This window comes from Scleropages formosus, chromosome 19, assembly GCF_900964775.1.
Source record: "Scleropages formosus chromosome 19, fSclFor1.1, whole genome shotgun sequence".
NCBI lineage: Eukaryota > Metazoa > Chordata > Actinopteri > Osteoglossiformes > Osteoglossidae > Scleropages > Scleropages formosus.
The window spans coordinates 25,338,660-25,363,410 of NC_041824.1; the positions used below are offsets into that span (position 1 = coordinate 25,338,660).

At 44.5% G+C, this 24,751-nt stretch overlaps 1 protein-coding gene across 2 annotated transcripts in view; it reads left to right on the plus strand.

The window, feature by feature from the left end:
* coro1ca (coronin, actin binding protein, 1Ca) overlaps positions 1-23,183 on the plus strand; it is a 39,805-nt gene extending 16,622 nt beyond the window's left edge. For both annotated transcript variants that reach the window (XM_018749064.2, XM_018749065.2), the window contains exons 2-11: positions 1,559-1,758; positions 9,482-9,604; positions 10,756-10,885; positions 11,166-11,347; positions 17,561-17,680; positions 18,614-18,718; positions 19,233-19,378; positions 20,734-20,791; positions 21,108-21,353; positions 22,191-23,183. In XM_018749064.2, coding sequence (XP_018604580.2) covers positions 1,559-1,758; positions 9,482-9,604; positions 10,756-10,885; positions 11,166-11,347; positions 17,561-17,680; positions 18,614-18,718; positions 19,233-19,378; positions 20,734-20,791; positions 21,108-21,353; positions 22,191-22,310 — 1,430 coding nt within the window. In that variant the 3' untranslated portion in view covers positions 22,311-23,183. The remainder of the gene's footprint in view (positions 1-1,558; positions 1,759-9,481; positions 9,605-10,755; positions 10,886-11,165; positions 11,348-17,560; positions 17,681-18,613; positions 18,719-19,232; positions 19,379-20,733; positions 20,792-21,107; positions 21,354-22,190) is intronic.
* The last annotated feature ends 1,568 nt before the right edge of the window (positions 23,184-24,751 follow it).

The window sequence follows — 24,751 nt, forward strand, 5'->3', positions numbered from 1 at the left end:
TTATTAATTCATGATTTTATTTTTTAATCTGATGAGATGCCTGCTTTACTGAGTGGTGCAGTGACACAGCAGTAAACTGACTGCAGTTCTCATCCATTTTGGTAGACTGAGGTTCTTCTGGAATGAGGGGTCTCAGATGAGGAAGAGCTTAGTTGTCCGTATCGACTGTGTCATGAGTTGTGTGAGCAGATCTATGGCAGTATGGTTTCCACCATGCCCTCATGATGGATGATCCCCTGCCTTCTCTGCCTCCTGCTCCATCTCTGTTTGGGCAAATGCATTTTGACTTTTTCTCTTTAGGCTCTGTTTGCAGCATTGGAGACCAGTTGCCATTGAGTCAGGACCTCTGGCAGTCTGGGGCTGCCCAAAGCTCCTAAATCAGGTTTTATGAGGCAGCTGAAGCAAAGGACAGTATTAGTGTGAGCAAGCATTAACCCGAGGGGGTTCGATGCTCCTCATGTTCTTTGGACCATTGTTCCTTGTTTTAGTGCTAGGAAGTGGCAGTTACTGTGTGTTTTATGTGTTAATTACCTAGTGGATGTTAGGGGAACAAAAGCCCTGGAAGAGAAGCTTGCAACCATAGTGGTCTGTGAGGTTACTTAACTTGGGTACTGCTTGAAGAGGAACATAAATTGGTTTCTGGGTTAAAATGAAGCTTGCAGATTGACTTCTGCCTTAATTTGGTCAAGTCCAGTCTGTAGCCCAGGTGACCGGCTGATTTGGTGACAGTGCAGCGAGCAGTGGTCCAGGTGCCTCCTGTCAGACTGTAGGGTCTCCCTTGCTCCGTCGACTTCATTCCTTAATACTCTTTGCAGTTAACTACTTGCCGGTGCGTTAGCTGCCCTCCCCCCCGCGCGGGTGCCTTACCAGAAATGACTGCTCAACTTGCTGTGTGCATTTACTCTGGTACATGTTGCTTTTTGGTTCACGCACTTATCCAGAATGACAGACTTGGTGAAAAGTTTGGAGATATTCAGGGTAACCATAGACAAATGAGCAGTGATGATGAAAGGTCCTCTGGTGCCAATATTGGCATTGCCACCGTTAACTACCGTGGATATAAAGGAATATGGAGCTTAGTCTCCAGGGTGATGGACATCTCACAGAGTTTCACCTGAACCTCTGAGGTTAAACCGTGAAATTCTTACCCTTGACAAGTTGTGGAGCTCCTTTTATAAAAGCAACTTACGATTCAGACTGAATGCCTTGATCAAGGGTACTGCAGCAGGATTCATTCTGCACTGTAGAGAATGGTGCCAGTGTGAAAGGAACGCAACACCGATGTGCGGTAGACAAGTGTTTGATTAGCTCGTAGCAGCAGAATTACACAGTTTGTGATTTTGGCATCATTCCGAAAATGTGCAGTTCTTGTTCTGCAGAGTCCCACGCAGATTGTCAGTTGTCCTTTCCACATAAGGCGCTCTGACATTAGGATGCTCTATGCAGATGATGATGATTCCAGATTCCTGCCCATCCTGTTTGACAGCCTACCTGAGTGGGACGGAGCAGCCCTGTGGCACACCTCTAACTGTGGCCCTCTTCACTGTTGCCTCTGCAGACATGTTCCGGCGCGTTGTGCGACAGAGCAAGTTCCGCCATGTTTTTGGCCAGGCGGCTAAGAACGACCAGTGCTACGATGACATCCGTGTGTCTCGAGTCACCTGGGACAGCTCGTTCTGTGCCGTCAACCCCAAGTTTGTGGCGATCATCGTAGAGGCAAGTGGAGGCGGGGCCTTCCTCGTGCTTCCTCTGCACAAGGTGAGTGAGGAGCCCTTGGTCGCGCCAGAGTCCTCCTTGGCTGTGACCATGAGGCTCTACTGCTTTCACCATCCATTGTCGTTCTGGGGTTTCTTTACCTTTATTTACTTATGTGTATTCAAGGGACTTGCAGTGCTAAACAGCTTACAGTGATTTACCATTTTATAAATTCTTTATCAATTTGCGTTGTATTTTTTTTTTTTTTTTAATTGCGCCGCTCATTGTTCATATGTGCTATTCTAGTGTCTTTTTGGTCACTGTTTTTTGAATGTTTTTCACCTCCACTTCCCACCTGATCTCCTGTCTACTCCATACACTTGGTTCACATCCCCCGTGATGTCACCTTTGTTTTTCCTACAACTCCTGTGTCCACGGCGACTTGTGTGAAGGATGCTGGCATGTGACACGCTGGCTGCTTTGAAAGCAACCCGTCTCGGACTAAAGCTTCTTATCCTCAGTGGACTTTTCTTTAAAAAGCACTCGCCACACAAGTGTAACAGTGTTTCAGGTCATGTATTTAATTTGTTGCAAGTGATGTAAGGAAATTATTCTGTCACAAGGAGGGGAGTTAACATAGAAATGAGGCTTAACTGGAGGAGACCTTGTTTTAGTGTCTCTCATATTCCTGCCGTTGAATTATTGCCCCCACTCCACTGGGGTTGCTTTACAGGTGAAATCTCTGCTAGCCTTACCTGCACACATGGAAGGTGTGTAGTGCAAGGTTTTTTGCATGCTGTAAAGGTGCTTTTGCATATGTGCTGCTCTCTTTAAGAGTGTGCTGTGGTTGTGCTCATTGAGTCCAGTTCCATGCTGGGGATGCGTGTGTGTGTGTGTAAGAGAGGAGCTGCAACTCAAAGAAGTGCCACTCCGGGATTCTCCTTATATGAGTGGCAAAAAGTCCTTTGTGGTTATCTTTTCAGAAATTCCTCCTCTTGGAGTTGTTTTTCTGTAAACATCAGAACCTAGAGATGTTAACTGTGTCCCCTCTAATGTGGGGTGGCTCCTTTCTGACAAGACCAGTGGTTCCCTGAAGGAAAGTCACTTTCATAATCAGGCAAACCTCGGCAATGTCCACTGGTGCCAAGTTTTACTGCTGAAATGGAAAAGTAAACCATAATTCCTGCAAAAATGTTTCTTAATACAGATTTATTGTAAATGTGAAGATCTCTTCTGTATACTTAAATGTGTAAAGATTGTGCAACACCTCACTGTTCTTTGTCTTTGAAATGATGTAACTTTTGTTTGTTGTCCCTTCGTTGAAGGCCAGTGTGTTTTCCAGAGGGTTTCTCCACAACGAATGCAGTTAAGGACACGAAGGGTGGTAAACAAACACAAGGTGCACTGGGTTCGAGAGTGATGGGATACAGTGATTCTTGCAACCCCAGTGTCTCCTTGTAGTTTAAAGTGGCTTTAAGAAGCGGTGTTTGAGTCGTGTTTGTGATATTCCGGAATGATCCCAAGTTGAGTGTTCGCACAAGTGGTGTCACTCAGTGCAGAATCAACTTCCCATCTCTTCCACCGTTCCAGGGTCTTCTGTCAAGAAAGGTGGTGCACTGGCTAGTGCAGCCATCTTTCATAGGTGGAGTAATACCGCAGTTGCTTTGGAGGGTGTGTGTCGAGGAGCATCGACTTGTGTTGGTGCGAGGGGGGGGAGGTCCATTGTGCCTTTATCTCTCTTTGCAGGCTGAAACTCATCCATGTGACTCAGCTCTTTTTGTTTCCTCGTTCTAGCATGCACATACATACTGTTTTGGCGGGGAACTCACTCATTTTGCCTACCTCCTCAGTTAAGAGTCTGGGAGTGATGGTCGACTCAAGTCTTTCTCTCAGCACATTGAAGCCACAACCTGGACTTGTGGATACATCCTGCATAACATCCGCAGGATCCGTCCTGACTTCTCAGCTGACTCTGCCCAGCTACTTGTCCAGGCTGTGGTAATATCCCATCTGGACTACTCTTTTGTCTGGCCTTCCAGCTACTGCCATCAGATCGCTACAGCTGATATAGAATGCTGCAGCATGAGTTGTTTGACTTGCCGAAGCACTCCCACGTATGGCCCCTCCTCATCTCTCCGCACTGGCTTCCTATAGCTGCCCGGATCAAATTTAAGACCCTGGTTATGGTCTACAAATGCATCAATATAGAACTGCTCCCAGATGTCAACAAGACTTGATCAACTGCTACACGCCAACCAGACCACTACACTACAAAGCTTCTCGGTTCTGGCTTCATTGTGGTGGAACAACCTCCCACTCAGAACTGCTGATTCCCTCTCCACATTTAAAAAGGGTCTGAAAACTCACCTCTTACTATGCCTTTGATCTCAAGTTCATGTAAGATGTAAATGTTCATGCACCATAACTTTTAAGATCATGCCCGGATAAGCCTTTACGCAGCTACTTCTATAATGTACGTACACGTTTGTGCAACCTTGAATGTCCCAAAAAAAAAAAAATGGAAGGAAGGTGATCAGGAATTGTCGATTGCCTTTTATGCGCTACTTGTATGATGAACATTGGTACGGATGGTGGAAAACTGTACTTAGACATTGATGCAGACGTGATTGTTTTCTCCTAATGTAATGAACATATTGTATTTTTTATGAGGTGTACGTCGCTTTGGAGAAAAGTGTCTGCTAAATGAATAAATGTAAATGTATGTATAATATATATGTTTTAGTATGAGGGGTTGGGTCGGGCTGATTTCTGTGGCTGTGGTGTTGCATCCTCTGGTTCTGTAGTGCATGCAGACAGTTTGGGGACAGACATTTTCTTTGATGTCCATGTTAGTCGAACATAAGACTCCAGGCTGTGGTACACATACACTGAAATGTATCTTGTGCCATGTCTCTGTGGCTCACTTATTATCTCTAGCTAGGTGTGTGCATGCGCACACCTCTCCTGGCTCTGAGCTCCATTCCCCCATTCTGTATTCGAGGCGCCCACTGCTGCTCCCTCAGTCCTGCTGACGGCAGATTTTTACCATATATGGACATTTGATACACTGGCTGCCGGCCTTCCAGGGCTGCTTCCTCACTGCAGCCTGTAGCATTCTGGGATAGCGTGGGAATAAAGGGAGTTAAAGTGGAAATCCTATAGTTGCCACTTTGGTTCTACATTAGCCTGAATGCCATTGAATTCTATATCTTTTCTTATATTTTGATTGTCAATCTTGAGATGTACTTATTTTTATTCTGAGCTGTACATTGTTTTGCAGGAAGCTGTCTGCCAAAAGTATAAATGAACTTGTAAATACATGTCCAGGTCTTCTCTGGTATTGTGGCTTAGTGGTACAGTACATTATTGTGTAGTGACTCAGAGGACATTAATAGTTGTGTAGATTTTTATTTTTCTTTGTAGCTGAAGCTGCAGTTTTTACTAATTTGGTCAAAGGACTAATTTGTATGGATCTCCAGGGACCCTTGCAGTTTCTCAAAAGCTGCTGGGATGGATTTTTTTTAATGATGGGAGCTGCTAGTGTAGTGGTTGGAGCTGTTACCTTGCACGCAAGGGACCCAGATACAAATTCCACCTGCTCCTGTGGTACTCTTGATCACAGTAGTTACCCTCACTGGATACAGTAAAACTGATTTAGCTGTGTAAAACATTAGACTACTATAACTAGCTTAACACTATAAGTTGCTTTGGAGAAAAGTGTCAGCATAATAGTAATAATGGTCTTAGGATAAGGGGCAGTATGATTTGACATTCAATTTATTTATTTTACTTAAACACACCCTTTGTTCCTGTGACAGTAGTGTTCAGTAATGGTGTGTAAGGTTATATACAGACTGCCACACCTGTCCTACCCGATTGTGCTTCTGGAATTCCACAGCTTGTTTGAGAGAGATCAGGGTGGGTGAACAAAGGGTGCTGCTCAGAGAGCAGCTGGGAGCTGGGGACTTGCAGAGACTTAGTGATGTGCCTCATCCCCAGGTCTGGCAGTGGGGCTATCACTGACACAGATGCTGGTTAGTAATGCACAGCGGGGAGCACCCCTCCCCCACAGCCCCCCAGCATGTTCTTCCCTAGCTGCTGTCTTTACCTCCCTGCATCCCCAGCTGTGTGAGGAACACATGGCTGAACCCGCCCCCCCCCCCCCCCAAACGGAGGCTCTTTGTTCATACGCAGCACAAAGGGCTGCTGGGTCCGACTGCAGCTCACGTCAACTGCTTAGACTTGCCCGCCAACCCACAGCAAGTGGAAATTTCCACTGCAGGCAGGGAGACAGCCAGTGGAGCACAGGGAGGCACCTCAGTGTTTGTGTCTGTGTATGTGTGTTCACTACTTCTACTTTCTGTATCTGTGCTAGACTAACCATGAAGGGATGCACCTGGTTAGCAACAATGTTTTGGTACTTGGTGGCATTCAAGCAATTCTCAGTATCAGAAATCCACATTGGTGCCATGGAAGCATCGTGCCCATGCTATTACACTATCACCACCAGTCTGTACCTGCTAGGTGTACCTTTCACTTTTTGGCAGCTGATTAATTTTTATATTTTTGATCTTTTTGTTTCAGATGTGAACAGTTTTTAAGCCAAGATCCTTGGCCAGCCGTTTGGTCCGGCTCTTCTCAATTCATTTCCACACAGTCTCAAGCTGTTTGTTTTTTGGAAGGTCAGCTCCCACTGAACTGTGGATTAAATGGCGGGGGGGGGAAACCCCTTCCCAGTGTTCCACATATGACTATTTGGACCTGATCTGAGCAGTGAGGGCAACCGCCAGCAATAGAGTTCAAATGAGGTTTTCCTCACAGGCTGTGTCCTGCTGCTGTCATTCCATATGCTGTGTGTCACATACTTGACTTTATGTCCAGTTTTAAACGGAACCATCTTATACATGTACAATTATGGTTAAATTTACATGTGTTAAATCAGATTTCCTCGAAGGCGGCCTACAACTGGGAGAAAAGTGCATAAACACTGATTTAGATGTAGATGCTGTTATTGAAGCACTGTTCACATGAGTAGCTGTGTATAGAACTGATTCTGATAAGAAATGTAAAAGTAATGGTGAAAGTGTGGTGATGCAAATTTGTGGGACTGTTAGAAGAACAGGTGAAAAGTTGCTCATGTTTTGAGACCCTTCTTGAGTATTGAAAGGGATTCAGCAACTCTAAAGGACAGAGGGAGCACATCCCACCACACTCAAGCCCAAATAGAGAGCCTATAGGCTTCCTCATTCCTGTGGGCATGGCATTGCAGCTTTCACTCAGCATGATGTTTGCAGTTTTTCCGAATTGCTATACCACGGTAGAGACCTTCGTAACTTCTCATCAGTGTCACTAAGATTTTGAGAGGCTGTCGTACTGCATGTGGTTCATTGAATAGTTTGCTTTAAAAAGATTTGAAAATGCTCTTATTTGAGGTTTGATGCTTGAAGAGAAGACTAAAGAGTTGTGTGAGAAAATGAAGATCTCCGATTCCAGGCGAGTGCGCAGTTGTTGGTCTGTTGGTCGGCTTGGGGCACCTCAACAGCGCCGAGGTGTTGGGAAACTGTTTCTGGTGAACAGTAACATGCTGGTGGACTATCTGCTAGCGAATTATTGAAAAATTTAATAGGCCGGTGGTGGAACACAATGTGGCGCAAAGCAAGTTTACAGTGCTGAAAAGACGGGCTGTTTTGGGTATATCTTTTGACGGTTCAGTTAAGAGTTTGCATTACATTTACATGTATTCATTTAGCAAATGCTTTTCTCCAAAGCAACGTATATTTCAGAGAAAACTACAAGCTAAATAAGTGCAACTCGTTATTACTCAGTTTACTAGTAAAATTGCTTTTCTGTTGGGTAAGAGTGTGTGTACTGTATTTAGCTGTCACCTGTGTGTAACGTGACTTAAGGTGTGGGATACACGGCACACAACTGCCTACAGTCATTCACACATTCACATGACAGACCAATGTAACATGTTCAGGTAAGCACGCATGCTGGCGGAGTCTTCAATCCCACCTGAAACACAAGACTTTGGATCATAGGAGGAAACCAGAGCACCCTGAGCTTATTTAGACCAGCCTTCTCAGCCCTATGGTTGGGTGGGTGTAGTGTACAGTCTTTGAATTGGTCACGATGCTGACGACACAGCCTCCCTGGTTTTGTGCATCACTCTGTATTCTGACCATTCTGTTTTCAGATCACCAAGTTCTAGTGCTGGTTGCCCATGAAGTCACCCTACTCGGTCCCCCCCCCGCCTTTTCCCGAGGAGCGCTCTACTTCCTGGCTTCTGGGGAGTGTGGAACCAGTGAGCAGCTGGCCTTTTCTGTACAGCTGTAATGTTTGTATGCTAAGGTCTTGGGTTTGAATCCCATCTCCTGCTGTAGTACCCTTGACCAAGGTGCTGGGTAAATCGCAGTTAGTGGCTTCACACAAGTTGCTTTGGAGAGAAGTGTCAGATAAATACCTAGATGTAGATGAGTACCGTTGATAGAACTGTCCACTTGAGCTGAGCCCTGTGGTGCCTTGAGAGAAGGGGTTCCCCACTTACACACGTGGAAGTCATATAGGGGAACATGTATTATACTGGCAAAACACAGTAAAGTGGTGAAAGAGCTGGTGCTGAATCTGAAGTTGGTTCACATTTGGTTTGCTGACAATTGTGGAGCTGTACCGTAGGTCAGAGTCACAGTTGAAGCCACGCAATTCTGAAGTTGGATGAATTTTGGTGGAAACGCTGGAATGTCAGTCGTTCTGGTGGGAAAACTAATGGTTTCGCCTCCACTCCTCCAACGGTGAACAACACAGTAAGAAGGACCAATCAAGATGTGTGATGCACACGTGGAGGAGCACTGTGAACATGTGGCGTTAAATTAACAGTGAGACATATCCTTAGAAAAAGTTGTGTGTGCAAAATGTGTAGGGTTGCAGAACACAAGCTCTGACAGGTTTGAGCTTATGGCCCCACATCTGTGTTGTGTGTTTTGAAGAAAAGGGTCCGCTATGTCACTCAGTGGTTGTCTAAAGCCCTCTAGTGCATTGAAGGGGCACTTAAAGCTGCTCTTGACCTAGTTTTAAAAACAATTTGTTCAGTCACCTTCCAGTTTCTGCAGAACTGGGCTTTTTGGGAATGACCCTTGATGACATCATTTGGCTCTCGCTGGCTTGGCTGAGTGTATTGGCAGGGCACACAGCAGATGTCATCCCGCAAAATAGCTGCATGGATCAAAGGTCGCCAGGCAGCACCTAGTGGGGTATTGCTTCTTTTTACGATGCTTACAAAGTGCATGTGGGGGGGACAAGTGAAGTGTTTGCAGAGGTGTGTGCTGTTGTGTAACAGGTGATGGTAAGGTTTCACTGAGGTCACTATTGAGAACACACTCATTAATGTGTACCCGCTGATGCTCACGATTTACTCTGCTGTACTGTATGTCCTGTGGTACACACCTTCATGTATTTATATGTGTCCTAGGGTCCCCTCCTTCACCCTAACCTTCCAGAGAGTGAGTGAGTGGCCCCTGCTGGCTCCCTCTCTATAGTAGGCATGCTTCTGACACTGTGTGGCACCCCTCAGCGGTATTCCCTGGGCAACCTTTTCTAATACTTGCTTATTTTCCATGTTCCTCATGTGTAACAGTACCGTGAGTAGCTGCTTGTTCAGAAGGTGTAGGATGGCAGATTAGGGTGGGGATAGGAAAAAATTAGCTTTCCAGTTGGCTGTTGCTGCAAGGTGCAATTTGCCGACCTCTGAATGCCCACCCACCCAACCCGTGTCCTCCTCTGTTTGCAGACGGGCCGCATCGACAAGTCATACCCCATGGTCTCCGGTCACACGGGGCCTGTGCTGGACATCGACTGGTGCCCACACAATGATCAGGTCATCGCCAGCGGTTCAGAGGACTGCACGGTCATGGTAAGAGCCCCATGCCGACATATGGACACATGCAGTTTCTTCCCTTCTCATAGTTTCTCCTTCCACTGCAAGGCGTCAGTGTGCTTGAACCTCAAGCTCCGTGTCTTTTGACAAGACTCTACGCCTGCCAGGCCCTTATCAGGGTGTGAGCACGCCGTCTGCGTCGTACCATGATATAATATCAGTAGGAACACAATGATTCATTGTTTGTGCAGCTCTGAAAATGTGGCTATATTTGGTGCCAGTGGGATACAGTCACACAAGGCTGCCAGGTCTCGCAGCCTCACACACTGTCTCATTTGCATGGGCACTTCCTTCTTAAACAGGGAGTGATACTTCCACCCTTTGCAGCGTTGAGCTTTGTTCTTTGGAAACATGCAGCCCACAGTACAGTAACAACTGCCTTGAGTCTTTGGGAAAGTGTATTTTCTCACTATTTCATTGCCATTTTCTTTTTGAAAAATAATTTTGACCAGCCATTTCTCTTGATGACCTCATACGTGGCTGTTTCAGTGACACAGTCCTGTGCAGTCAGGATTCTGACCCCAGCTCGCCTGCACATGCGCCGAAGTGATGAGATATGCAGGAGTGCAGTATGAGACAAAAGTCAGAAATGTCAGGTCTCTACTGCCACCATTTGTCGAAGCTGTCTAAATGCACCCTACATGTCATCGGCCAACCAAAGTACACTCATACACACAGAGATGCTCATTCAGACAAACGTAAAGTAAGAAAACAACAATAAAGAGAGAAATAAAGTACGCCGTAACAAAATCTGAAGACAGCAGAAAAATTACTTTTGGGGGTATATTATAAGCATAGGAACACAAAGTGGCATCAGCAGGAGGACTAAATATAGGAACTTGATGACCCTTCATTGAATATGTTACCTTACATTAGAAGAATATCAGAATGGTATGAATTAAAAAGAGCTGTATCCTTACATGTTATGAGAGTGTAACCCTAGTGCTCACTGTTTGAATGCTCCTTATAACCCATTCCCTACTTACTCTGGACTCCACAGCTACACTGTTGACATGGAAGGAATTTGATTTTGGAATTTATTTATATTATACTTTTTGAGGCGTTTGAATGAAATAACACTTTTGTTCTCATAAAGAAACACTGCAGCTGACTGCTGTTCGCCACAGGTGTGGCAGATTCCGGAGAATGGTCTGACGGGTCCAATGTCGGCGCCTGTGGTCATTCTTGAGGGTCACTCTAAGAGAGTGGGCATTGTGACGTGGCACCCTACAGCACGCAGCCTGCTCCTCAGTGCAGGTGTGAGTCTCTCGCGCTCTCTCTCTCGCTCTCTCTCACACAAGGCTTGTCTTCGGTCACAGAGGCAAGAAAGGTCCTTTTAAACCTGCTTTTACAGGTGTTAAAGTATTTTTTGCATTATTATTATTATTATTATTATTATTATTATTATTATTATTCCTCACCTGATAATTATTAATATTCAGCTGTTATTAAGCAGCCTGGTGCCTTGGTCTGGCCATCAGGATGTACATCTGAAACTGTACTAATGTGAGTGAACACTTGCCCTGGTAACTTCTAGGCGGCGACAATGTGATCATCATCTGGAACGTGGGCACGGGCGAGGCGGTCATCACTCTGGAGGACATGCACCCTGATGTCATCTACAGCGTCTGCTGGAACCGCAATGGCAGCCTCATCTGCACAGCCTGCAAAGACAAGAAGGTCCGCGTCATCGACCCGCGCAAAGAGGAGATCGTTGCTGTGAGTGTCCTGCTGTTCCAGGTGCTGCCTCCAGGTGGCGCTTCCCTCAAAGTTCTTGACATTTACAGTACAGAAGTGAGTACACCCCTGTGTAATACCTCTTAAATGTATAATGATTCAATTTTGTCACCTCTCAATTATTGCATTATTTCTAGGATGACAAGTAAGGTATTTACTCTAATGTACAATTAAAAACGAACAGTTTAGATTTACTGTATTAATACAGGCCCCGGAAGAGAAACTCAATGCAACAAAAGTCAGTACACCTTTCATTACTGATATTTAAATCTTTTATTTTTTCAAAAATACATATGTCCACCTTTATTTTTTATGACAGACTCAATCCTCCTCTCCTGTGAACACCAGAACTTTCTCAGTTTTGGACTTATGGGCTGTGTCTATCTGCGTGTCTGTGTCATGTCCCATATGGAAATGAATTGCCAGAGGAATTGAAAAATCTGATTGTGAGACTTCACAAAGATGGAAAAGGATACAGGAAAATTGGTGACCAACTAAAAATCAGTTTTAACACAGTTGCCGCAGTAATCGGGAGGTATAGAATGAGCCATAGTACCACTAATCAGAGCCGCAGTGACCATCCTCCTAAAATGAAGCCATGGACAGTGTGCTACTTGCACAGTCTAACTGTGAAAAACAGATGGGCAAGTGCTTCAGGCTTGGCACAAGGGTTATCAATGAAAATTGGGACTTTCTGTGAGAGATCAGATAGTGTGAAGGACACTGCATAACATCAACCTCTATGGACGGCATCCAAGTGTAGCCCCTATGCAATTTGTTCCCACGTGTAGTTGGATATTTGGGGTGGAAAATAGTTACATAAATATGGAGAGGGTTATGGTTTTGTAACGTGATGTTTTTGTTATTCCTATATTGTATGTTTTTTTGGTGTTTATTGGTAGGAAAAATGTCAGTTAGGGACTGCCTAATCGGTGCTGGTGGGGAAAGTGCTCGTGACCTTGTGGGGCGGGATGTTCCGGGAGAGAAGGGGAAGAAGAGGGAGTAGGAAGGAGAGTTGGAACACTGCGTGGGGAGAAATGGAGTTTTTTTTTTTTTTTTGAGACCGGGCGAGGAGAACGAGCCGGTTTGGGTTTGTTCTCGCTTGGGTGTTTCGATAAACTGCGCAAGCATCACAACCAGGCAGCGTGCAGTCAGTTGGTTTTGAGTAGTTTAAGGGAAAGGGGGGGAACGGAACACGTGTGTGGGAGACACCGCGTTGCACCTAGTTTTTTGCGGAGTTGTGGGGTGGTGGGAGTGTTGGGGTTTGGCCAGCGCGACTGGACCGCGGAGAGAGTGTTGCCAGGACTTGCCATCATCGCTCCGCCCTTGCTGGAGAGAGTATGGATGTGAGGACAGGTTGCTGTCAGTTTCCTGCACTGCACGAAAACCGTGAGTAACGGCGGGGAACCTCCCTCGGTGGTAGAGAAGGAGCTCCAGAATAAAGCGCGCCAACGAGACGGTACCAGAGACTGAGTCATATAAAAAAAAAAAAAGTGTTCCTTTTCATTGTTGGTGTGAATAGTGTAATGTTTATTTGTGTGGACTAGTAGTTTTATATTAAATGTTTGTTGGGTTTATTTCACCTGAATGTTGTGACAGTCCCTGTGTGGGTGTGAATGCTTGTTTTTTTGGGGGGAGGGGCTGAGGTTGCTAAGTGTGATGCATGGGAGGTTTGTACTCACAGTATAACAGTATAGCTGCACGACGCTAACTCGGCCTCTCCTCACCCTAGCGAGAGTCATACCCTGCAACTGGGGAAGCAACAGTACACGCATCTCAAAGTTGTGTTGTAGACACCACCGATTCACCTCCCATGCTAGTAATGTTTAAAAAAAAAAAAAAACACCAGAATTGAGTGGATGGGCTACACAAGAAGGGAAGAAAAAAAAAAAACCCTTGCTTGCTCTTTGGCACAAAACTGCAAGATTAAACTTTGGTAAAGAACGTAAGAAGCCTAATGAATATTGGGGGCACATTCTTTGGTCAGATGAGACCAAGACAAACTTGTTTGGCTCAGATGGGGTCTAGCATATTAGGTGTGACCTGGCCAAGACTACCAACGTGAATGCATAGTCCCGATAGTGAAGCACAGAAGTGGGAGTGTCATGATATGGGGATGCATGAGTGCAGAAGGTATTGGGGAGATGACATTTATAGATGGCACCATGAATGCCTGTGGATATACCAAAATAGATTTACATTACATTTATTCATTTAGCACACACTTTTCTCCAAAGTGACATACATCTCAGTGAAAACACAATTTGTGCATTACATGAAGAGAAAGAGACATGGCTGCAGACCTGTGATTCTTAAGTAAACCTAGTTTACTTTCCACTTGATGCACCAATGTTCATTGCTTGAGCTTGTGCATAAAATGCAGGATAGATGAATCCTGATAACCTTCTTACACATTTTTTTTAATAATAAGGTACACAAACAAACATTGATATACAATGCCGGAGTAGCGACTGTGTAAAGGCTTATCTGGGGATGATCATGAAGGTGCATGAACATTTACACCATACATGAGCTGGAGAGATCTTGGGCGAAGTGAGTCCATAAAAGGTGAGTTATCAAACCCTTCTTGAATGTAGACAAGAGTTTCTGCGGTTCTGAGAGGGGAAAGTCATTCCATCACAATAGAGCCAAAACCGAGAACCTCTGTGCTTTATTTTTTGTGCGCGGGACCACCAAGCGAGCAGAAGTAGACAAGTAGACGATGTAGCGGTTGATCAAGTTTTGTAAATATCTGGGAGCAGTTTTATTGATGCATTTGTAGACAATAACCAGGGTCTTGAATTTGATTTGGGCAGCTATAGGAAGCCAGTGCAGAGAACTGAGTAGAGGAGTGTAAGAGACGAGACAGGTGATGCAGTTGCCTATTGTGGTGGGCTTTTATTTGCCCTTAGACAGGGGAGAAGGAAGGAGACGGGAAAGGGGGACCAGGGAACAGGTAGGGAGAGGTTTCGTGCCGGTCAAGGGGACTGGGAGAGTTGGGTCGGTCGGGACGTGGGCGTTCTCAGGGATTGGGTTCGGGTTCACCTCGTTCTCCTCCTCAGTCTCTTCTCTCTACTACTGGGCACCGGGGAAGAAATAAGGAGTGAAACCAGCCCTAGCTGTGGCTGCTTTGCCCCTGTCTCTGCCCCCTCCCTGGGCAGCCTCGGTGTGCTACAAGGAGATACATGGGAGCGCTTTGGCAAGTCAAACACAACTTGTGCAGCAGCATTCTGCTGCAGAGGTTTGATGGCAGTAGTGGGAAGGCCACACAGGAGTTGCAGTAGTCCAGATGGAATGTCACCATGGCCTGGACAAGTAGTTGGGAAGAGTCAGGTGTGAGGTAGGGGCAGATCCTGCGAATGTTATGCAGGATGTATCTGCAGGACCGGGTTGTGGCTTTGATGTGCTGAGAGAAAGACTTGAGTTAATCGTCACTTTCAGACTCTTAGCCCATGAGGTAAGCAAAATGAGTGAGTTATCCAGTTTGTTCGATAGATCGTGACAGGACAACAAGCCAGCTGTGGGGTGAAGAATCTCTGTTTTGGAGAGGTTGAGGTGGTGATCAGACATCCATGTAGAGATGTCTGACAGGCAGGCAGAAATGTGTGCAGAAATGTCTGACAATCCAGGTGGAAAGGAGAGGAAGAGCTGGGTATCATTAAAATAGCAGTGATATTTGAATCCATGGGAGGCTATGACCGGCCTGAGGGAGGAGGTGTAGATCGAGAAGAGGACCCAGTACAGCCCTGTGGGACACCGATTGAGAGAGGCAGAGGAGAAGAACGAGAGCTCTGCCAGACTACTTGATAGGATCTCTCAGATAGGTAGTACTCAAACATCTTAGTGCTGCTCCTTTGATCCCAAGCTGACTAAGAAAGGACAGTAGAATCCAGTGGTTGACTGTGTCGAATGCTGCAGACAGATCGAGGAGGGGAAGGCAGCTCTAGCAAATTGGAGAGCATCAGACACCACCAGAAGCGCTGTCTCAGTGGAGTGACCAACTTTGAAACCAGACTGATACCCATTGAGGAGATGGCTCTGGCTGAGGAAATTGGACAGTTGATCACAGGCCGCCTGCTCTAGAGTTTTAGACAGGAAGGACAGGAGGAAGTCCGGTCTGTAGTTTGTGACCGAATTGGGATCTAGGGAGGGTTTCTTTAACAGACGTGAAATGAGAGTGGTTTTGAAGGCAGCTGGAAAACAGCCAGAGGAGAGTGAGGAGTTGATGATTGTAGAGATAAAGGAGGAGAATTGTGGGGAAATGTTCTGTAGGAGTGATGAGGGGACTGGATCAAGCGAGCAGGTGGTGGCTCTGCGCGGTATCAGGAGGTCAGAGATTTCAGATTTGGAGAGTGGCTTGAATTTGAATTTGCAGCATTTGAGTTTGAATTTGGAGCAGCTTGAATAGCTTTGCAGGGAGGTCCAGCGCGAACCGGGCAGGGTGATGTTAAGAACTTGTCCATGATTGCTTTGATGTTGTCTCTGAAAAACAAAGCAAAGTCATCAGCAATGAGAGGAGGAGAAGAAGAAGAAGAAGGAGGAGGTGGTGGAGGACATAGAGAAGGTGGCAGTCCCCCCCCCCCCCCCCTTTTTAAATTGAAGACTATTTTGTTGTGGTAGAAAGAGGTTTTAGCTGAAGACATCAGAGTGAAAAGTAGCTAAGAGTAATTGGTAGGCATTCAGGTTCGTGCGAGTCTTGGATTTTCGCTATCTTTGCTCTGCAGCCCGGAGTTTGGTCCTGTTAGCTTGTAACGTATAAGTCAGTCATGGGGTGGTACTGGGGTGTGCTGGTCTAGAATACAGTGGACAGAGAGTCAAGGGTGGAAGATAAGGCAGAGAGGAAAATGTTAGTGGCATTGTCTGTTGATAGATCTGAGAATTGTGCAGTAGAAGGGAGAGCGGACAGCGTAGCAGAGGCAAAGCAGGAAGGTGAGAGAGATTTTAAGTTGCAGTGGAAGGTGACAATGGGTGCTGGAAGAGGCAAGGAATTAGTGGTGAGGCATGGTTAAAAGGAAATGAAGAAGTGATCAGAGCCATGCAGCGGAGTGACAGAGGACGGGACAGCCACAGTTGCGGGAAAATACAAGTTCATTGTATAATACTGGCTGAAAAGATAACTCCCAGTCTCCAGAAGCTTGGCAGAAGAGGAATATTCCAGCATGATAGCAATCCAAAGCACGCTGCCAAAATCCCACAAGAGTTTCTAAAGAAGACAAAAGTGAAAACTGTGACCTGGCCAAGTATATCACCTGACTTGCATCCAATAGAACACCTTTTTGGTATTTTAAAGAGAAAGGTGGAGCAACACAACCCTTCCAGCAATGAGCAGCTGAACAAAATTGTCTCTGAAAAATGACAGAACATCTCTCCAGAAATTTGTGCAACACTGGTATCCTTCATGCAGAGGCAGATTGAGTCGGTCGTCAAAAATAAAGGTGGACATGGAAAATAAAAGATCTGAATCTCAGTAGTGAAAGGTGTACTGACTTTTTTGCATTGAGTTCCTAGGCTGCGGGGCCTGTATTTTTAACATAGTAAATCTCAGCTGTTAGTTTTTAATTTTACATAAGAGCAAGTACCCTACTGTTTAACTTAGAAATAATGCAATTATTGACAGGCGATACAGTTTTGAATCGTTTGACATTTAAGTGATATTGCACAGGGGTGTATGCACTTCTGTTGTATACTGTAAGTCTTGATGGGCCTGGGTTACACTCAAGTGCTAAGGATTATATGAATATTTCTGGAGCAGTTTTGAATTATTGTATGTGTATACATTGTCACCCCTTTTTTCCCCCCCACTTTTTTTTTTTTTTTTTTAACTGTGTATCATCTATAGCATAGCGGTATACTATGATACGTAAAAATGTTGTGCATCTGTAGTGTAAAATAAGTGCATGAAATTGAAGCAAAGGGTTTGTAATAATGTTGATATAATGAAGAAAATGGTTCAGGTATTGAATACTGTGTATATTTGAATGTCAGAGTTCTGAAATGAATTTATATAGCAAAATATCTTTTCCCTAGTACAGCGATGGGGGGATTTTCCCACCCTGGCTTAGGTTTACATTCTGAGACACTGTTTGGCTCTGCCTACTGTGGAGCCCGCGTGGTATGGACAAAGAACCTCTTGCTTATGTAGCTGCCCTTTGTTGTGTCAAGGAGCTCCCCTGCTGACACTTTTTTGCATTGCAGGAGAAGGACAAGGCCCACGAAGGTGCGAGGCCAATGAGGGCCATCTTTCTGGCTGACGGCAACGTTTTCACGACGGGCTTCAGCCGTATGAGCGAGAGGCAGCTGGCACTCTGGAATCCGGTGGGTTTGCACCTTCTGTCCTCAAGCAAAAAGTAAAGCCTACCTCCTGATTGTCGGTTCCTTTATATTATGCATGATCATTCAGCATTTGCTTCACACAGAGAAAGGCTCACAAGGTTTACATCTACTCTTATCTCTTTTTTTCCAAAGTGACTTATGTTAAGCTGCTTACAATTAACCATTTACACAGCTAGATAAATTTACTGGAGCTATTTAGGGTACCTTGCTCAAGGGTTCTACAGCTGGAGGTGGGATTCAAACCTGTGAATTTCACATCTAAAGGCAACAGCTGTAATGACCACGCTATGAGATGACAATCGAGAATGAAATATGGTGCTGCAGATTCACACAGCATGAGCTGGGCAGGACACAATTACTGGGATTAAAGTGAAAATTGTTTCACTTACTGTAATTTTTATGTGTTCCTCACACCAGTTGACAATAATGATTTTGTCATTTGGCCAAAAAAGGTGGGACCCCCCCCCATAATATACTCTGGTCTGAGGAGGACAGATTTAGTGAAATGTGGTCCAAAATCTGAAATAATATTGTCCATGTTCTACATTGTAATGGGAACAGCTAATGGTGCAATGGTTAGAGCTTTTGCCTTTAGACTCCAAGGTCACAGGTTTGAATCTTCTCTTACCGGTCTGACTTATACTGGGGGGTGTGCCAAAATTTCATGACTTCCTGATAAGTGATTCTATACATGACAGTCAATAAGTTCTGAGACTGGCTGCTGCGTAATGCAGCATTGTCTTGACTGTACCATGTATAAGTGTCTCTAACGGGGTGAGAGTACAGGCTGATGTACGACAGGGTACCATTCAGACAGTCCCTTTGGAAGTGGGCTTTGTTGCAGTCTGAAAATCTCCTTTTATGAACTATTGGGATCTAAGCTTCAGAGCCAGATTTGTTCCACTTCCTTTGCAGCAAAACATGGAGGAGCCCATCTCTGTCCATGAGATGGACACCAGCAACGGGGTCCTTCTCCCCTTCTATGACCCAGACACAAATGTAGTCTACCTGTGTGGGAAGGTAAGTTATCAGTCTTACACCTCAGCTCTGTGTTGTCCCTTTAGAAAGGACACATTTAGATACTGGCCTTTATGAGTTTCTCTATTTTAATTTTTTTTTTTTTTTTTTTTTTTTTTTTGCATCAGTTGGTTATTGCTGAGAAAGATTAGCACCTGCGTAATAGTTCAGCATTCAAGATTCGTGGTTTGTGTCCATAATTGTGTTATCAGATGACTGGTCTGATTTCACATCTGAGTGTATAATTTCCAAAGAAAGTTGCAGTTTTACAGCAGAAGTGGCCTAGATGTCATGTACTTTTATTTGTTTAGCAGATGCATTTCTACAAAGGGATGTACAACTGAAAAATTAAAATGAAATAGCATTTCAAAGCAAAGAGCTTTTGAAAGACGTGATTTTCAAAGCATAATCAGGTTCTGAAGTTCCATTGTTTTTACATGTGTAGCGAGTTCATGTCACTGTTAGATCATACAACTCAATGTACTCAGTGTACATATTGTAAACATTATTTCTGAAGGGTGACAGCAGCATCCGCTATTTCGAGATCACAGACGAGACCCCCTTTGTCCATTACCTGAACACATTCTCCACCAAGGAGCCGCAGAGGGGCATGGGCTACATGCCAAAAAGAGGTCTGGATGTCAACAAATGTGAGATTGCACGGTGAGAGCCTGTACCACATTGACAAGGCCACTGCAGTGAAGTTGCAATGCGAGTATTCAAATAAGTAATGCATGATTCTGTCTGGGTCACAGGGCATGAGGTAAAATTTACTAGGTTTTTACAAGTTGTGCTTGGTCTGTATAGCAATTCCCTTGATTTACAAAATTAGTCCCTTCCTGAAAATGGTACCGATATCAAGAGTTGGGATATGAAGTCGGTTTCCTGTTATTTTAAAAGGGGAAAAATAATGATGCATTCTCAGCCCAACCAATTTTCCCCAGATTTCACTAAGACATCTACATAACGATCAAGCTGTGATTTCAGCATGATATAAAACACATTTACATTTATATATTTAGCAGATGGTGGTGCAGTGGGTTGAAACGGGTCCTGCTCTCCGGTGGGTCTGGGGTTCAAGTCCCGCTTGGGGTGCCTTGCGACGGACTGGCGTCCCGTCCTGGGTGTGTCCCCTCCCCCTCTGGCCTTACGCCCTGTGTTGCCGGGTTGGGCTCCGGCCCCCCGCGACCCCGTATGGGACAAGCAGTTCAGATGGTTTTTTGTGTGTGTGTGTGTGTGTGTGTGTGTGTGTGTGTGTGTGTGTGTGTGTTTAGCAGATGCTTTTCTCCAAAGCGACACACAACTCAGAGAACTATACAAAGAGTGCATCACACCAACCGACAGAGAGATCACGATAGGCACATGAATCACTTCACAATTATCAAAGTGAGGTAATTAATGGGAATATTTGAAGGCAGTACATTTCAGAAACAAATTTTCTGGTAGATAGTAATGCACATTCAATCATGAAATTTGTTTTTTAAAAAGTACAGTCAACAGTTTAAAATAAACAAGGCTATTTATTGTGAAGTGTTACTGTATTCAGCAAATGAAAAAAAAATGATTGTAAGGTGTGATGGGAGGAGGTCATTGTTGCACTGCAGTTGCACAAATACACGTAAAGCAAGGGGACAGGAGACAAAGCCGACACGGTATACTAGTGCCAACTGAAGTACATTACTACACTTCTGCTTCAGTCATGCAACATGTGACTTCCAAAGGTTTATTTTTTTTTATTTATTTTTTTTTTTTTAATTTATTTAGTTTTGGACACACTTTGAATGAAAATTTGTTAAACTGACTTTTTGTTCTGGGAATCAAAAATTGAGCATTAAGTCGAGGCAGTTTTTTCGAAATTTTGGGTAAAGAGTTTGATTGAGAGATGCTTGTAGTCTGTAATGAGTGCTGATTGAGTACTTCCATTTTGATATAAGACCACTCAGTGGATCACCATAACCTGGCAAGGATTTTTTTTTTTCTTTGCCTCAAGTTCCATATTTGTTTTGCTTTTGTTTCAGCTTTTATAAACTACATGAAAGAAAGTGTGAACCCATCACCATGACTGTGCCGAGAAAGGTGAATTTTTCCGTCTGATGTCAGTCCGAAACATTGTGCATTTATGCATGCTGTTTCATATAATACAGAAGGATAAAGAATTTTGTTAACCCTGAAAGAAATTGCATGTTGTAATCTAAAAAAGTATAATACAATGTGTTCTTTAAGAATGAAAATCCCCCCCCCCCCCTCCCCCATAATAACTTGTACAGGCAAGAATCACTAACAATTGTTGGCATACAGCACAAAATCCTTCTCTTGCTTTAACACTAAGGTGTTAGTTCACAGCTTGGTGTGACCATGTGTGGCATAATTCTCATCCCCGCCTCCTCCCCAGTCGGACCTTTTCCAGGATGACCTGTACCCAGACACGGCGGGGCCGGACTGTGCTCTTGAAGCCGAGGAGTGGTTTGAGGGCAAGAATGGTGACCCAGTCCTCATCTCTCTCAAGCATGGCTATGTGCCGGGCAAGAACCGGGACCTCAAGGTGGTTAAGAAGAACATCCTGGAAAACAAGCTGAGCAAAAACACGGAGAACACGAGTCCTGCGCACAAGGCTGCCTCTTCTCCCACCCCATCTTTCGTGAGTGACCCAGACTCCAGATGGGTGCAAACAGACCTTTCTGGTCCACTACTTCATTTCAAGAAAACAAACCCTTCAGATCATTCTCTGTCATCCCTCAGAGGTCTTAAATTCCAAATTCACAGTATTTGGAAACGTCTTGATTAGAGTTAGAATCAAAAAGTTAAATTTTCAAATATTGTGGGTCTTCTAGGGTTATCAGTTTGCTAAACATGGACTTAAAAATACTCATCCATTACCGGATGCCACATTGGAAGGCAAACGTAAAATTATTTTCTTTGCTTTCTCTGTGGCAGTTTGGATTGATATGTCTGAGATTTTGGAAACAAGCCCCCTATAACACCACATTTTAAGGAAGGGAGTAATTGCATTCAGGAGGTCCTCAAGTTATGGTATACACATGTGAGACCACTCAAACTTACGACAAGTCCGGATGTTTGGTCATATCTCACAAAGATGCTTCATTTACTGTTAGGTCCCATTGGCTAGATGCCCAAATCGGTTATCGTTTGGGTCTCAGCAGCGTTTGGGCATCTAGCGGTGATTGTGTTTCGCCTGCAAAACTTTGAAAGACAGAAAATAGTGGAACATGAAAAAATAATACTGTATTAGTCTCTAGTATTATTTTAACATGAATAATGTGTGAAATTAGTAAATATATAAGCCTTGTTAACATAGCATTTATGCATGCTGTTTCATATAATACAGTATATGGGGATTTTTATCTAATGACGAAGTCAGCTTATGGCCTGCACAGGGTCGCCTGTTCTGTGCAGTAGATTTTGGTTCTCTTATTTGATCGCTGTTAACCCAGAGCTCTCCCTCCCTCTCAACTAGAAACATGAAGCCAAGCTGGATGAGATTCTCAAAGAAATTAAGTCTCTCAGGGCCCTCGTCAGCAGTCAGGAGAAGCGCATCAGCAAACTGGAGGAGCAAATGGCCAAGATCGCAAATTAAGCCCCGCCCCAGTGCTCCATGCCATTCTTAGACAGCTCATTGGCTGGGAGGTGGGCAGTGCTCAGCACTGCCAATTGCGGAAGTGTTCTGCTTGATCCCCCCAGCAGTGATGCCAGCAACATTCCTTAAAGAACATTTTAAAATATTATGTACACTTTGCATTGCCCTTGTACACATGAGAAAGAGCAGAAGACAAGGAAAGCTCCTGTATGGCTGCGACATTTGTGTTATGGATACATTGTAAGTCATTGATTTTATTAAAAGCTGTTGGTTATTTTGCGCACAGATGTATTATAAAACCCTGACAACGTTAAATAATATCTGTACAATTTTTGTATTACATACTTTATTAAAGTATGTTTAAAGCTTTGCCTAAGAATGACTTGTAAAGCAGCTTTTTTCTTAAAGTCCAGTTGTACTCAAAGGTGGTACAGCTGTTACACCGAGTCAAATATAACACTGACACTGTAGTCAAATGATGTATGGAGGACTATTGTGTTTTTCAGGGACCAAAATATGTATTTTTCTCAGGACATTCTTCCCCCGCTCTGCTCTGTACTAAGGGTTTGGAGCTTCTCTTTGAGGACATGGCCCACACTAGATAGCTGCAACCTTCCTGCGCCACCGAGGAGTTGCATCGTCGAGGAATGGTTTCAGTTTCAATGTCCTTGTCCTTCATGCTTCGTCCTGATCTCAGATTCATCCTGTTGACTTCAGCTGCTTGGCTTTAGCAAACAGTGACTCTGGCTCCATCAGCTGTGCTTTCCAAAGTTTGTTGAACTTTCGGTCCACTTGTAAAAGCTCATGCTAGCTGACCAGTCTCTCCTGCAAAGGCTGCCAGCAAAATGCCCATGAAATAAAATGACAATGGATCTTTGCCTGGTTTCACTTCCCTTTTCCAGAGTCCTTTTCATTGTACTGTACTGCCAGCAGAAACAGGACTGTGGAGATTCCAAACACCACCACTCTGTTTCAGATTTGTCCTTTGGAGGCCAATTGTTAACATTTACATATTTATCAGATGCTTTTCTCCAAAGTGACTTATACTGCTAGATACACTACTTACAATGGGTCATTCATCCACACACGCACGCCCGGTGAACCTGAAAAGCATGTCTTTAGACTGGGGGAGGAAACCCATGCAGACACAGGGAGAATATGCAGACTCCACACAGACTGAGCAAGGATCGAACCCATGTCCTCTCGCACCACCCAGACACTGAGGCGGCAGCACTACTTGGTGTGTGTGTGTGTGTGTGTGTGTGTGTGTGTGTGTGTGTGTGTGTGTGTGTGTGTGTGTGTGTGTGTGTGTGTGTGTGTGTGTGTGTGTGTGTGTGTGTGTGTGTGTGTGTGTGTGTGTGTGTGTGTGTGTGTGTGTGTGTGTGTGTGTGTGTGTGTGTGATGCCAATGCACTCAAGACTACAGTTTTACATTTAGCACAAGTGAACTGAGACCAGCTGGCCTCCCCGGACAGTGCACTTATTACCTTTTAAGTGTTCCATCTTCATTTTTCAAAGCTGAATATGAAGGAGTTTCTCTTATGGGGAGAAATGTCAGTTCATTCCAAGTCCACCCAAGAATCAACCTGATTGATGCCTGACACCTTAATGGAAAAGTACAGTAACATTACAGTTTTGTGTTTTTTTCTATTTCTTCATGGGAAAATAAATAGAAATTCTTTGCGTGCTGTGGTTGCGGAGCTCATATGGCTGCAGTGGCTGGCAAAAGCCCGTATATCAAAAAACTTCTTTCAGCATCTGAGTGTTGTTTTTTGGAATGAAGGTAAGATCAATGAATTTTGTTTTAAGTTCAATGTTTTTTCTCCCAGTTTATAAATGCAGAAATTAGCTGACCACCTATAATTTTTTCTTCATCACCTGAACTAGTTCTGCTCAGCCCAGTTCTGCAGTCCATGCAGGAATAGCTGGGTGCAAAGCTGGAAGGTGACACGGTGGATGGGACACGGTTGAGCGTGTCCGTTTCTGACGAGTGTGTCTTAGGAATGTGGAAGGAAACCTACACAAAGTAGCAGAGAGCATGTAGACTCCAAACACACCAGGCTGGAATCAAACCTAAACCTACAGCCAAACCCCCTAGGCACTGTGAGGTTCCAGCACTACCTAGTGGAAGACTATGCCACACCATATGAAGGCTCCTGTTGGATGTCGAATGTTCTCCAGAGCCTGTGATTCTGAACAGAGTTTTGTTCCAGATGGTTTTTTTAATGGCAATGACATGGAAGCACTTCTGAGGGCAGATGAGAAGCAACCAGAGGAGACCAAGGAATTAATAACAGAGATAAAGGAAATAAGTTGCAGGTCAATGGTCTGTAAGAGAAGAGAAGGGTTGGGATAAAGGGAACAGGTGGCAATTGTGTGTGAGAGCAGGATGTCAAAGGTTTTGCTTTCCGATGGTGATTGAAATGCAGAACATGAGGTGGA